The 15,626-nt window shown below is 44.0% G+C and overlaps 1 protein-coding gene across 9 annotated transcripts in view; it reads left to right on the top strand.

Annotated features, from left to right (window-relative positions):
* BAHCC1 (BAH domain and coiled-coil containing 1) overlaps positions 1-15,626 on the top strand; it is a 125,184-nt gene that overhangs the window by 75,257 nt on the left and 34,301 nt on the right. For all 9 annotated transcript variants that reach the window (XM_073560592.1, XM_073560597.1, XM_073560591.1 and 6 more), the window contains 2 exons: positions 4,919-5,017; positions 13,494-15,209. In XM_073560592.1, coding sequence (XP_073416693.1) covers positions 4,919-5,017; positions 13,494-15,209 — 1,815 coding nt within the window. The remainder of the gene's footprint in view (positions 1-4,918; positions 5,018-13,493; positions 15,210-15,626) is intronic.

The raw sequence follows: 15,626 nt of genomic DNA, 5'->3' as shown, positions 1-15,626 counted from the left end.
GAGATCATACCAGGCTGGCTAGCCCAAAAAAGAGCCGCAGATGTCGACAGATGGGTAGTTCTGTGTTCCCCTCCAGAGGCCACAGATTACTGACCTGGCAGGTGGATCAGATCCTGCAAATCTATTTCACCTTCAATAGGTGATGCTCGAGACAGTTTTCTTCCTTCTGGAGACTAACTAGCTTACACATCATCTGCATTTTTGGGATTTGGACCCAATATGGCTTTTTCAACACCCCTTCTTTTCTGTACCTGTTTCCAACATATTTTTGCTTGCTTTTGCTAACACTGCCTTGTGGCCCACCTTATATCCACTTATCCTCCATCTGAATACTCGCTTCCTTACTTGCGGGTGAGGTCGACTACCATGATGCATTAATGCGAACTGATGTAACATGAAATATGACATTTGCAGTAATGAACATTCTGCGGCACTGACACACAACTCTGATTCCAAGCCCCAAGATACAAGTCCTATTCTTTGTTAGAACAGGTTAGAAAGATGTCACTGGGGGAGGAGAACAGATGTTCACCTATAATATTCTTCACTAACTCCATATGAAAGTACTGGGAGGCAGTGGATGAGTCTAGGGGTCAGTGGAAGGTTACACGTGGGAACGGGCATCTGTGGTAGAGGAATTTACTGACTGCTGTTTACTTAAATGAAAGCTAGTAAAAGTCTTTTAACAAGAGGCAATTAAAAGAGACAGCTGCAAGAATGTCGAAAGCTTGGAAGTCTTCTTTCCCAGTCCTCCTCCGTAGACCGAAATCTTTCCACTGCAGGTCAAGGAAATTTGACTGTTTCATTGCAGTAAGGTACACGCTGCTGTGGACCAGAGAAATTTGGGCTCAGAACATCCTGGCTCATTCTTAAAAGCAGTTGTCCTATTTTGGATATTTATTGGAGTTGGCAGGATATGTCGTAAATGCCTGATATATGCTATCCCACCACTATGATCCACATCTATCTCGAGAACAGGCCCGTCACATACCTCTGGGAACGGAGAGGGGGTGCGCACAAGCAGCTTTCCCAGTTAAATTTTATATTAGTTCTGAAATTGTAGGGGAGGGAATCCTTGTTTCACCAATGTACAGTCCTATGATTGTTGGCCGAGATGGTGGCACCATAGACGGGAAGAAAGGGTCCAGTTTGGTATTGGTCTGGCCATACAAAACTATTACCACGGTCACATACTTTGCGTCATGTAGACCACCATCATATGACTGCTTCCAGCACTACTATAGATTGATAGTTCCCTTTCTTAGTGAGAGATGTGTCAATCACCACTAGCTAGCAGTGTTGGGAGAAGCCTAGGCTGGTATTCCGCTATGGTCCCCTGCCAGATCTTCAAGCTATATTTTCTCAAATGTCTTGAGTGTTCAAAGAAAAATATACCTGGCGTCAATTGTGTAGTCAAGCTCTGAATCATGCTGTCCAAACATGAATCAAGTGACAGATCTCCTTTAAGGACAACCAGTCGTCCCATTCAAAAGTTCCCAAGATTAAAATCCAACAAAAAAAAAACGTATTGGCTGTATTTTTAGGCTTGAAAAAGGCCAGATTTAGGCGAAACGTTGCCTTGTTCTCTTATTGCTGTGTTTTGTTTTTAATATGGAATAAAGATCTAAATTTTATAATTCTTTGCAATCCCTTTAAATGAGAAGCCGGATATTTGTGTGTGTGTGTGTGTGTGTGTGTGTGTTTCAGAGACTTTAAAGTTTAAAGACCTCAGGACTTGTGGCTAAAAGTAGTCCTCCAGAAGTCGGCAACTTTTAAACTAATTTATCTTAGGCCAAGTTCCTGAGGGGCCCTCCAATCCAATTTTTCGATCTCGCTCTTGGACTAATGTTATAAAAAAGGAAATTACTGTATCAGTAGGTTTATGGCGCATGGGGAGAAACTGGAGAACCCTACGGAAACCCATATAGCTTAAAGGAGAACATCCGAGCTCTGAGGACATTGCCCTCAGTGTGTAGTCAACTCCATGGCCTACTAGGTGACCACTGAGCTACCTTAATCTCAGAACCATTGTTGACTTTTAGTAGTCATTTTGGGGTTCTCTTGGCTCCCGCTTTTTGTAGAGTTGCTCAGATTTGTGGCATAAATCATGTCTGACAAGAGATAAAGTTGTCTTATTGTGTGTGGTAATAAAGCCCGGAACATGTTCTTGCTGTTTGCTGCAATTACTCGGTGAGTGAGGCTCACTGTGTGTAATAATAAGTGATCGAGAGTGGATATTAAAGAATAGTGTCCCAGTGGGTGGCTGGATATGTAAAATTTTTGCTGATTGAGCCCATCTTGAGCTAAATCGTATACCTGAATTATCAGGTTAACCCCTAATGGAAACTACTCTTGAGTTTTTCAGATGAAGAAATGTTTGAAGGGGTTTTTCCATCTTTACAGATCTATAGTTGAATATTTTATGTGTTTGCTCCATATATACATGGAGTGTTGGACAAATTGTAGGAAAAAATATTTTTGTAGTCTTGGATTTTGAGACCAGTGGAGACCACGTCCAAGCTTGGCCTGCTCATTCGAGACAAAGACCTACCTAGACTAGGGGAACTAAATTCACCTTCATCCCTGTGCTGGAAGGGAAGTGACCACTAGTCTGCTAGTCTGGTGAATTTTTCTTAAACAGAGTTGTCAATTTTATTCCTGAGTAAAGTAGGTGGAGAGTAATCATCCTCCATCATCTATTGCATCAGTTGTTGTGTAAGGCAGGGCCATATATCACTGGTTTCCTGCATGAGATAACCCTTCCAACAGACAGTTCAAGTTTCGAGGGCACAGTGTTAAAATCATTTTCACTATGATAGGTACCAGTTTCCCATGGATCCAACCACATAACATGATCTCGCCTATGGCTCAAGTAATGGGTTGTTTAACTGATTCTGGCTAATTTTTGGTGTCTTGCCAACTTTTTCTGTACTAGTCTTACTGGTGAATGCGATGACATCTAAAATAGTCAAAAAGATCCAATAGCTACAAATGTTCGATTTGTGTTTGTTTTAAATAATCATATCTCCCTTTCATTATTATTATTATTATTATTATTATTATTATTATTATTATTAAAACGAATTACGTAAAGCTCTTCTCTGTATCTATAAATCTTCTCTCTGTGTCTCAGGAGATCAGCCATGTCCCCCTCCTTTCTTCCTTCCCAGTATTCTGTATTTAGGTATGAGACAACTGGCTGCAGCAGGAGCCTCTCCCCTTTTAAGCCCCCTTCACACATAGCGAGATCGCTAGCGATATCGCTAAAGCGTCACCGATTTTGTGACGCAACAGCGATATTGCTAGCGATCTCGCTACATGTATCACTTACCTCCGACCGGCCCCGCTGGCTATCGTTGATTGCACAAGATCATCCTGGTCCATTTCTCGTCGTCGGCTTCCTGCTGGCGCCGACGAGCGATTCCATGGACGCGGGAGGTAGTCGTCAGCAGAGCTGCCGTCTGACAGGTAAGTAATGACCGCCGACCGCTGCTGCATCGCTGGTGAGATCTGCCTGTTTGGCAGCTCACTAGCGGCCATTTAGTGATGCACAAGTGATCCTGACGAGGTCGTATCGTTGTCGGGATCGCTGGCGCATCGCTAAATGTAATGGGACCTTTACCCTCTATGCAAGATGAAGCCTTTCAGTTGGTAAACCCACATCCACAGCCAGTCCCCAACCTGAAATGGAGCAGATCAGCTTGTTCTCTGCAGGATTTATACTAGACTGTTAGGGGCCCGTTACACATAGCGATATCGCTAGCAATATCGCTGTAACGTCACCGATTTTGTGACGTAGCAGCGATATTGCTAGCGATATCGCTATGTCTGATACTTACCTCCGACCGGCTCCCCCGCTGCTCATCGCTGGTCGCGTGAGAACGTCCTGGATCATTTCTCGTCGGACACTTCCTGCTGGGCTTCCTGTGGCGCCGACGAGCGACGCGTGGACGCGGGCGGGAAGACGTCAGGCAGCTCACTAGCGACCACTTAGCGATGCACCAGCAATCCATATCGTTGTCGGGATCGCTGGTGCATCGCTAAGTGTAACGGTACCCTTAGTTTCAGTGTTTGCAGCGGATTATTCAGGATACTCTCCAAGTGTGTGACAACAAAGCTTCTTTATTCAGGAACAAACAGGAACAATATATGATAAGCTTAATAGATCAGGATTAAATCATTTGTGTGTCTCTTATATGTGCATCATCTACAGCAGGCTGCTTCTCTCATACACAGACGCAGGAAAAACAGGAAATATAGTCACATGCTCTCCCTGTGTGAGCCTCTGGGAGTTTTTTTTTTGTTTATAAACAGCATACAAATCTAGCAACTAAACACTCATAGACAGGAATGGAGTTGTTGCACCAAACGTATTCCAACATTCAGGAATATCCTTCTTGATTACCGAAAGGAACAAGTGTTCCTACGAATGATCAATTCCCAATAATCGTCCAGTACAAACAGACTTCCGATCAATCGGTGAATAAGTAAAACTCAATGTTAGTTGAGAACAATGGCAGCCTGTCCAGACAGAAAGATCTATTGCTGATCATCCAGTGTACATCTGAAGCGTTGCCTGCCTGTCTAAACGGAGCTAGTAAATGACAGTCGGCAGGCAAATATGTAGCCAATTGGCGGTCTATAACACGGCACATCGACTGCTGTAAATGCACCTTTAAGATGAAAAACAACAGCAACAAAAAAACAAAACAATCTAGACCTGATCAGGAGGAAATAACCTTTGTTTAAGGGCCAGTAAATGTTTAGACAGATAGTTATGTAATCATTTTGAATTAGTCAGTGACTAATCATTTCTCCCCGTGACAGTGATAGGATGACAATTCTCTGTATGTGTTGGTGAATGTTTTTTTTTCTTTCTTTAAAATAAATAAAAATTCTGTATTATTCTGTTTTTCAGGTTATCCTCGTTTTTCCACTTTTTTACCCATGAGCCACTTGGACCACGGAAACAGCAATGTTCTATATGGACAACATCGCTTCTATGAGTCCCAAAAAGGTAATGGTTGTACTAAGTGTAGAACGGGTGCCCCTAGTGGTTATGCAAATTATGCTGGTTGCCTCTTTATTTATTTTTATTTTTTTTGTTCTAATGACCCTATTGGCCGGATCCTTCCAGTTTTCTTTTATAGGACTCCAACTCTTTTTATGTTGTACCCATCCCCAACTATTTATCCCTCTGTTACTGTAACCAATCATGTTTATGGTACATTGCCTTGTGTGAATGTTCATTATTCCTCCTCCTCTCTATAATTCATTGATGGCCGCTCAGTCATCCTTTAAGAGGTGTGAAATGAATAATACAAAAGCTTAAGTTGTGGTTTAGATCCATCAGTATGTATGATGTCATTGTGTATGAGCTCAGGGCTAACTTGGAATGAAAACATGTTTATGGCATAAAAGTTCCTTTGTGCTCCTTTTATAGGGGGGTTAGATGTAGAATTGATTTATTTTATATTTTTTTCAAAGAAAACTGTGCCACTCTTCTCCATGGTCATATGTTGTATTGCAGACTTGCCCTATTTATTGTATGAAGCTGTGCTGCAATACCAGCCATGGTCAATAGACAAGAGTGGCACTATATCTAGAAAAAAAACCCTGATTTTTCTTCACCTAAATGTAGACTGCCACAAACAAGGGTTGATTAGAATGTGACACTTAACATAGTATTAAGCCAGTCACTTGGATATTTAGATTACTTACTGTAAAGATACCACCCACACCCCATGTATATGTTTCCCCAGTGGGAAAATTTGGTAAAAGTGAAGTAAACCCAAGCAAATCCCAGGAGAACATCTGCATAATAGGTCAAAAGGTTGAACTTGTGGTCTCATCACCAACCACTAGTGGCATCACCAGGCTCAGCACTAGGACTAGTGCAATCCTATAGTTGATTGATAAACTTGATTAATGAATCTTGCCACTGTCTGGTTCACAGGGTACCACCATTAAAAAAAAGTACTCTTTTTAATATATATATATATATATATAATATAATATAATGTAGGGGATGGACTGACTTATGGACCTGTCTGAAAAAGAGGGAAAATGAAAAGTGATGTGTACAATGCTTTATTCCGACTTGAATGAATATGTGGGGGATAACTGCTAGAATTAGTGAAAGATGGTGTAGTACCGGGTTTCCACAAGATGGAGACATGGAGTAGTGAGAAAAGGGCTTAACAGCAGCTTAAGGCTAGGAAAGCGCAGAGTCATGGTGGGCGGAGTTACGGGACTGGGAAGGAGATTTCCAGGATGAGGAGATAAAAGGAAGGAGAGTCCCAGGGGCAGGGCAGAAACCCAGGAGGAGAGAGAAGAGCTCAGGAAAGGATGGAAAAAGGAAGCGCTCAGGAGAGCAGAGGCAAGAGACGGAGACTCGCAGGGGGGTGGCCCTGATAGGACAGCTGCAGGATGCAGGACAAAGGAGGCCTGGGGTACCGGACGGCTGGACACTGAAGGAGCAGTAAGTGTCGCAGCGGGCAGGTTTGGTCAGGGGAAACGCTGTGGCCGTTGGCCTAATGGCAGCCACGGTGGAAGAACCCAGGGACCTTCGCCAAACAGAAGCAGGGACGAGGTGACAGGTACCCAGGCCTAGGAGCAGAAGCTGTTGTGCTTGCTGTGGATGTAAAGTGGGACCTGATTGAACAGATTTCTGCGTCTGTCTCCAGTATGTTTTGCAGCCAAAAGGGAGCACCCCCCAGTCGGCACACGTATTATACGTACGTATATATATAAAATTTGTAAAAAAATATGTTCAATAAATTATAAATAAGATTATAATATTTATAGAATATTTCCAAAAATAAGGGCAAAGTAAGAAAAAAACTTCCCGTCTGCACTCTTGCGCCGTCCACATGGTCGCTGCCATGTAGTGCAGAAGTCTTGCTACCTCATTTGGCAGCAGACAGACATGCATGCAGAAATTCAGCATTCCCACAAGCCTTCATGCTCTTGATTTTTTTTTCCCTTTGCAAAGTTATAACTAAGCTGAAATAACAGGACTGGACTTGAATTTTTTATGACCTGCGTTTACTTAACCTTCTCAACGTTCTGTATTACTTGCCGCATGAAATTCCTCCGGTAATCCCCCACTAATCTGTCCTTCGTTGCATTTCTGAGGCTGAAGAGCCAGCAGGAATAGCATGTGGCAGACTGGTGACAATATTAAGATTAGGAAGCAAAATAAAGATGGCAGACCGGAGTATGTTTTATCTTGCCGTGTAGTCTGTAGCCACCGGGATCAAAAATGAGGCTAGCCAACATCTGCTGGGAAAAATAAACCCCTGCGTATGCCTCTGGCAGGTAAGTGGCCTCAATCTGCTCAGAAAGCTTTGGCTGTAATTATTATAGGTGGGCAAATCGGTAAAAAATTGTTTAGCCGAAGGTTTAATAACCATGATCATCTAGTATTAGGATGAAATACAGATCTTTATAGAACCCTTTAGTTTTCTTTTTCGCTTTGCAATTGGAAATTTACGCAGTTTTTGCAGCTTTGATCATCAATAACTGTTAGGGTTGGCAGAACGCACCAAATAAACTATAATAAGGTGCGTTTGCAACCCAGGGTCCACCGTGCAGATGGAACCTGCTGCTAAGTAATGGCGGAACAAAATGGCGGCTGTTAGGGTTGCGGATCGCACTAAATATAAAATATAATAAAGTGCGTTTGCAACCCGGAGACCACCGTGTAGAGATGGTAAACTGCTGCTCGGTAATTGCGGACACTAACTGAACACCGGCGGAGTATCCACTGACTCGGTGTGCGCAGGAGCGAACTCTGTTACAGCACAGAGCTGCAGAAAGAGACGCCTGTTACCTCACAGACTATGGCTTAGGGAACTGCTACTGCGGCGCCAGGGATTAACCCTAGAGAAACGCTGTGTCCTGTTAGCAATCACAGGTTGCAGCCTACAGTTGTGTTACCCCACTGCATGCGTACTGCGCCGCCCTGGTGGATGCCACCAGCCAGTCTAAGCTTAGTGCTAGAAAGTGCAGTAACTGCGCATGGCACCACTGAGACGGACACTGCAGTGTACGCGGTACAGAGGTGTCTCGTGCAGATGACACTCTCTGGCATAACATGTGAGAGGCGCTGAAAGCACTGTGGCGCTATGCAGTGCCACCGCTCGGCGCTGACTCCACCAACTACCTACCCTAAGCCTGGGCGCTGGACAGCCTAGGCTACACAACACATGCGTACCAAGGGGTAGGGGTTTCATAATAAGTCACTCACCAGTTTCATGCATCCATCATCACATATACCACAACTTAATACTATAAGAGTCTATACTAGCGCATGGCCATGCGGTCATGCAACTCTTTTATAGTAGCGTCCTTCCGGGACCTTCCTAGTGGTCCAATAGTACCTGAGCAGGTGACCTCAGACCTCCAATGAGAGGACTTCCCACGGGCATGCTCAATGGGCCGAAAGAAGGACTTAGTCCCAAGAGCTGCTCGCTGCTGGCTATTGCATGTTACTATAGCTGAACCCTGATTGGCAGCAGTAACCAAGCCAACAGTAGTAGCCTGAGCAGGACGCCGGGAACGACGTCTTTGCTGAGCAGGCTCCTCTGCGGCCGGAGAGGAATTGGCGACAACAGAAGGCAAGACTCGAGATTCCTCCTGTGCAGGGGCATTAACCTGATGCCTAACAACGGTTGAGCACTGAAAACACGCGGGTTAAATGTCACCCGGTGTGAACAGCGGTGAACTCTGTTGCTCCACAGAGCCGCAGCAACAACATAATAGAACGCTGTTCCCTGTTAAACGTCACAGATATGGCGTGAGTGAGGTCTCTAGGCTCAGCCCCTAGAATGCAGGAGCTAGAGTCTGACTTTGCCTCCTACCTGCACTTTCAGCCTAGGCACTAGCTGGCAGGGCTGAGAAACTCATGCATACCAAGGGTAAGGGTTTCATAAGTCATTCACCAGAGACAAGCATACGTGCTTACAACACACACTCCACATGGTCTATACTAGCACACGGCCATGCGGCTGTGAGATCCTTTTAGAGATCCCAGTCTGCCAGGACCTTGCTAGTGGACCAATCTGGGCTCGCTTAAGGACCTGAGCAGCTGACCGCCGACCACCAATGCGAGGTTGCCACCTCATGAGCATGCTCAGTAGGGCAAAAAACGGACTTGGTCTCAGGAACGACTGCTTGCCGTTGTTTGCTGTTGATTGTTATAGCTGAACCTGGAGAGGCACCAGCACTCAATTGCACAGCATGGGTATGAGCAATATGCTGAGACTGATGTCTCTGCTGAGCAGGATCTGCTGTGGCTGAGACTGGATGGGAGACCGCAAGAGAAGACATGGCTTGGGATTCTTCCTGTGCAGAGGGAGAATCCTGGTGCCTAACAGTACAAAATCTAATCATGATAATTAAATACAGGAATATTCCAATTAAATTCTAAACAAAATTTAACAGCACCATAAAAAATTAAATAAAATAAATCAATATTGGATTGTTTTTACCCTGGCTACTAACTCTAATACTAGACTCACATTTCCTTCATAGTTCTAGTACTGGGCTTAGTGGCCAATGTGAAAATTGTGAACTTTCGATTTTCATTATTTTTTATTTTACATGATACGAAAAATAAAAAAAAAATGATTCAAACAATCAATTTGCCTTTTTAAGGTTTAAGGTTTCTCCTTGTGGAGAGAATCACCTTGGCATAGACTGATTAATAGGTCATGCAATGTTCCACTGAGAATTTATACATGGAAGTAGCCTATTCAAAGAGGAAGAGGACAGGAACTCTAGAGACACCAATTGGAAGTAGCAATCCTAAATGTTAATATTAGACCTTTAATAATATTATTATAATAATTTGCTTCTTCCTTTTTAAGAAAAAAATGGTACCACTTCTTTCCACAGGTTATGCATGGTTTTTCAACTCTGCTCCTATTTACTTCAGTCTAGCTGAATTGCAATACCAGACACGACCATGGATGGGGAGAGGTACTATTTCCAGAAGAAAGCAGCTACTTTTTTCCGATCCTGAATAGACCTTTATCTAATGTGTATCTTGTGTGTACTGCCAATAGTACCAGAAGGGTTTGGGTTCTTATCATGTCTAGTTCTTTTGTTACCATTGTTGTCAATATAGTATTGCCATGACCAAAGCCGCCCAGTTTTGGGCAAGTGTTGGCATACACTCAGCCATATTTCTACCCAGGTTTCCCCAGAAATCCTGGACAATTGGCAACTATGATTGTATTGCATCCTTTCTAGGGGTTAACGCAAAGAAAAATCTTATTAATACTACAGATTGAATTGGAAAATGGCAGCATATGACTGGCATCAGTGTCTCCCATGTCAATGGACAGTTTGGTTGCTATGAATGCTTTGCCATTCAACCACAGTGAATTCAGTAGGGTTGTACGGTGTGACCAGATGAACATTGATGGAGACTAAACTTGACCCTATGACATCTACATATCGGAGTCTATGAGCATTCCGAAGATGGCTATGCCAGCATTGCCTCATGACTTCACAATCTAATGGGATTGCCAACTGGTCATCAGATGACTTTGTTTTCTTAAAATGTTTAGGTCCCAAAGAGCAATCTATCCACTCCCTATATAAATAGTGAGCTAGGCCTAGCCTGGTACCCACGAGGCATCCTAGCACCTAATGAACTAGTTAGGAAGAACAGCCGGGGTGGGGGTTTGGTGGTGGAGGCCTCTTGCTGCTATGTGTCACAACCTTAGCAACCATTCTCTCTGGTTTAGGTCCCAAAGAGCAATCTTTCCACGCCCTATATAAACAGTGAGTAGCAAGAAAGGATACATGAAAAGCCTCAAGCTCGGCCTAGCCTGGTACTCACGAGGCGTATGGTGGTGTATGATTTGAATGGTACCACATGCTTCCTATCACCTAATGAACTAGTTAGGAAGAACAGCCTGGGTGGGGGGTTTGGTGGTGGAGGCCTCTTGTTGCTATGTGTCACAACCTTAGCAACCAGTCTCTCTGATTACTCAGACCAAATTTAGATGTACATTTAGATGGAGAATACACTTTAAGAATCTTTGGGTGGGGGGGGGGTAATATATATATGACATGATTTCAAAAATAACCATCCGTGTCTCTGTGGCCCCGCTGAGCATATTCTGGATTTCGAGTCAGTTGTCAAAATAAGAATGTGGTCTGCCAGATATACATTAGGAGAACTGGAAATCTGACCTATAAGGTTTGGGTAGTTGAAAATGTTCAGTGATACTGTGGCCATATATAGCGGCCCGGTCGTTTCTCAGTGGGGTAGGGGAAAGATTTATTCCCTCTTGGTTATAAACTAAAACTTGTTTCCTGTGTCAGTGCCAGCTGAATGCCATGGTGTCTCTTTTCTGCCTCAGGCTTACAATTTGTCTCCATTAAAGTTGTATTTTGACTGTCCAGAAACAGGTGGAGAGATGTCGCTGAAGTGTAACCCAAGCCCTTTGGGGGCCTAGTCTTGCTGATTTCAGGAGTAGCCAGGCCTTGAACCTCTTTCTTGCGCTGACAGAGACATCTCCTAATCAGAGCTTACCTTTCACAATATTGTGGTTATCCCCTAATCTGGGGAAATAGCCAATGTATTTTATATATGTTTGTAGCCTCATGAAATGAATGAGTCTGGCAACAAAAAGAAAAAAGCTGGAAATGTTTTTGAAAAGACAAAATTAATGTGGAAATGTATAGTCACATCCAATGTTTCCTGAGGGATATATTTGTTTAGTTGCTCCCAGATGTGTTCAAGTGGACCTGTTGCCAGGTCAAGTATCCAGTTTTGTTTTCTGTTGCTCCCCTATAGTATACTGGTTTCTGTTTTTATTTTGTTTTGTTTTTTTAAATCCACCATACGGTTTCGTAGATATGGGACTTTTTTGTTGGTGCTAATTTTTTATGATCTTTAGCAAGAGACATGGCCCGCTTGCTAATGTAGAGGAGCATAAAGACACGCCCCAGAGGATATTGGGAGCCACACTTCCTTGGTAAAGACCATACAATTTAGCACTAAATTAAAAAAAAACTTGGTTCTTTGAATCGGTATGGCAGATTTAAAAAAAAAAAAACAAAAAAAAAAACAACAACAGCAAAAAAACACAACCACAAGCTCAGGGGACCAGCGAGAATAAAATAGGAGCAAAAACTGACCAATTTTTACCTGTTGAATTTTAACTCTTTAACGGTTTAGAACAACATGCCTGTGTAACGTGGCGTGGGGCAGTAGTTATGGGTGAGGTACTAGTTTCTTATGCCCCAGCATGTTGCATGAAGGTGGGGGTCCTGGTTAGGAGTGTGGGCTTTGTCTAAAGGGGCACTACGCCCTTGCAGACATCACAATGTCGGTGACTTTGGCTGGCCAGGACTGAATGTTGAACAGTCTTTTGCGAAGTAGCCACTTGGTGGGAACTATGTACAATAGGTAGCGGGTGCATAACTTCATGAACGTTTCCTTTTACAACACGGAGCATTTTCACACACAAGCTCCTTACTTTTTTCACATTTACTTGCACCTGCCTCAAATAGTCCCATTTCCTTCACCACACGCCAGCACGCTACTACAGCCCAGCTAGTGAGCGTCCTATTTTCAACCCGTGTTCCACGTTCTCTTCCTTCTTAAGGAAACTAGTCTGCTAATATGGCCAGTACTTAGCTTCTCTGCTTCTGACACCTTGGAACTCCCGTCTGGTGCCCTTTCTTCATCTCAAGTTCTCTGTTCTGCCCTGGCCCGTTACCTCTCTGAGTTATAAACTCGGGGCCGTACTGCTAGGTGTCCTGTCCCAGAACCTCCCATTGATTACTCTGTCCTTTGTTATCCAGTGCCTCAGTCTCGTGGGTCTGCTCCCTACTCATACGTTGGGTCTGCTTTTGTGGCATGATGGGCCCTATCTGACGTCCTAACAGGAAATTGTCCCTGTGCCTTCACCTTATCCCTTACCATTCTGGGCTACTTCCAAACATGAACTATTAACTGTTCCTACTATCTGGCAGAACACAACACTATCACTGTAACGCATGTCACAATACGCATTACACACAAAAATATTTTTGCAACAATACATTTGTCTTCAAGGAGGAACGTGGGCAGTATTTCAATCTCGTTATACCTGCATTCTTCCAGAGTCAGCACCTCAAATGTTCATGGGGTGTATCGGGTTGGAAGATGGGAATGGATGCATCTATGGCATCTACTGAAGTGAACAAGCCTGAACTGCAATACCAAAAAGCAACTAGTAGTCAGGTGTGGCGCTGTTTTGGAACAGAGTCTATCTTTTTTATATCGTGGACATCATCTTTAACTACAGTTGTAGGAATGCTGATGACTCTGGCTCTTATAGGGTTAGCCAATCAAATTAGTGGTGTTTTTTTATTTTCTTTACCAGTTTTCGTAAATGTCATGTTGTGTTAAAGAATACCTTGTATTTGCATCATGTTGGATAATTGGTTTCTAATAGTGTCTAAAATAGTGTCTTCTCTTCTTCCAGATAATTTCTATTTGCGGAACCTTCCTGCCCAACCGACCCTGTTGTCAGCTAACCACAATTTTCCAAGTATTGCACGAGCAGCTCCTGGTCATCCCATTGGCTCATGTAGTCGGGACAGAGAGAACAGCCACATACAGAAATCTTCTAAGGACAATGACCGTTATCTGGGTGGCACCGAGTTGAACAAGGAAAAAATGGGTAAAGGGGACCTGAAGGATAGACACTTGGAGGACGATGGCAAGGAGAGGCAGAAATTGGTGTTGCCCATGTCTATGGATAGTCATTGTAAGGAGGACATGCACCAGAGAGGATCGTGTGATAACCGGACCAAGCATCTGAACTCTTGCCTAATGACCTCAAAGGTGCTCAATGGGGACCCCAGTAAAGTATTGCTGTCCAGCTGCACTGTTGGAGCAGGGATGCCTCGTCAAAGTAGCCAGAATCGATGTGCCAAAGACATGAGATCTGACCGGTCATTTCCCCAGCATGAGCCCCAACAACCTTACAGCGAGTGCCTAGAGCGGAGGCAAATGCTCCACCATTCTGTGTCATACACTGTCCCATCTAGTCTCCCCAGCATTCCTGCTCCACTTAACACCTCGACTGGCTCATTCCCCTGTCTACAACTTCATTCCAACTCGGACGTTGTATGCTCATTGCAAGACAAGTCTGGCAGGGATCTAAAGATGGGCAGGCCCACGTTAGTGCCTTCTGTGGGGCACTTCACCGACAAAAGCCGGCCTTTTCAGGTGACCCAGGATAACTGCCATATGGACAGAGGAGGAGATGGAAAAGACAAGAGCCACAACATGAATTCTGACTCCCACCCACCTGGGTCGTACATTAATACATTCTCCCATTTAAAAGCAGAGTCTAAAGGGGATAGGAGGTCGGAGTGGCCGCCGAACACAGCCGCAAGGATCAAAAACTTGGACTTTTCAAACAGTGGAAATTCAGAGACTATGCAGAGAGGCATGGATAAGGCTTCATACTTTGACATGCCTGCACAAGACTGTCCCCGTCCTAATAACCAGGATGCACATTGTATAAAAAGCAGCCAGTCCTGCTGCACTTTAGACCGGTCTGCCAAGGACTCCCAGGTGCACAGTAGTTCTCAAAAAGTTGCAAGGATACGGCACCAGCAGCACAGGCCAACAGAAATGGAGCAAACGTTAACTGGTCAAGATGGGAAAAGAAAAACCATAGAACTCGGCTCCTTGGGCTACAATGGGCCTCATTTGGGCCCATGGACAGAACCTCCCATGTCTATCGGTGAGGAGAGAAAGAACTCTTACCTTGACCCCTTTAGCACAAGTTTACAACAGGCTGCACTGATGACTCCAGGCCCTCCTCTAAGCCAGGAAATACAAGGTCCCACCGATGAGGTGTCTGCCATGAAAAACCTGCTTAAATACAGCAATCAAGCACTTATTGTGGGTCAAAGAACCCCCTTTGTGGGGTTGGGGAACATGAAGACCAGCTGTTCCCATCAAGAAATTAAATTCCACGGAAACAACAAGTGCCAGCCAGAACAAGAGAGAATGGACTGTGCCCGAAGTAGAGAGAACGACTCCTCTCATGGAGAAGGAGAGGTCAGACAGCCTCCTGTTGGCATTGCTGTGGCAGTAGCACGACAAAAAGATACCAGCAGCCGTCATGAGTCAGCTTATGGTTCAGGTTCAAGTCGACAGAGCAGGAATAACGTGTCTCAGAAAGGTGGGTATGATTAGAAAAAAAAAAAAGTTTGTGTGGACAACTTAATCATAGCCATGTTCTACCTGAGGCAACAATGACCCAAATATTTGTTGGCATCCCAATTGTGATGTAGATAACCCACTACTTTGCCAATATTTCGTTTTGCATTAGCCTAATTTTCTACCATTATAACCATGACCCGTAGATTTATATCGACGTCGTGATTGAAATACCCTGTGTATTCCCTAACGAAAAGTAAAAGTATTATGATGTGGTCACGTGTGCAAGAGTTCAGACTGTTAACTAGTACATGACTGAATCTTTTGCCGCTCTGGAGGTATGACTCATGCCCCTAAGATCTTCAAGTTTCGGGGGAAAAAAGTATTATCTGGATTTCAGAGCACTTATTCTGAAGACAGGCAAGCTAATCTAAAACTA

Source organism: Dendrobates tinctorius, unplaced genomic scaffold, assembly GCF_039654945.1.
Source record: "Dendrobates tinctorius isolate UK_male_01 unplaced genomic scaffold, ASM3965494v1 ptg000014l, whole genome shotgun sequence".
Lineage (NCBI taxonomy): Eukaryota > Metazoa > Chordata > Amphibia > Anura > Dendrobatidae > Dendrobates > Dendrobates tinctorius.
The sequence above is the reverse complement of the archived record's forward strand: the minus strand, read 5'-3'. Positions and strand labels throughout refer to the sequence as shown.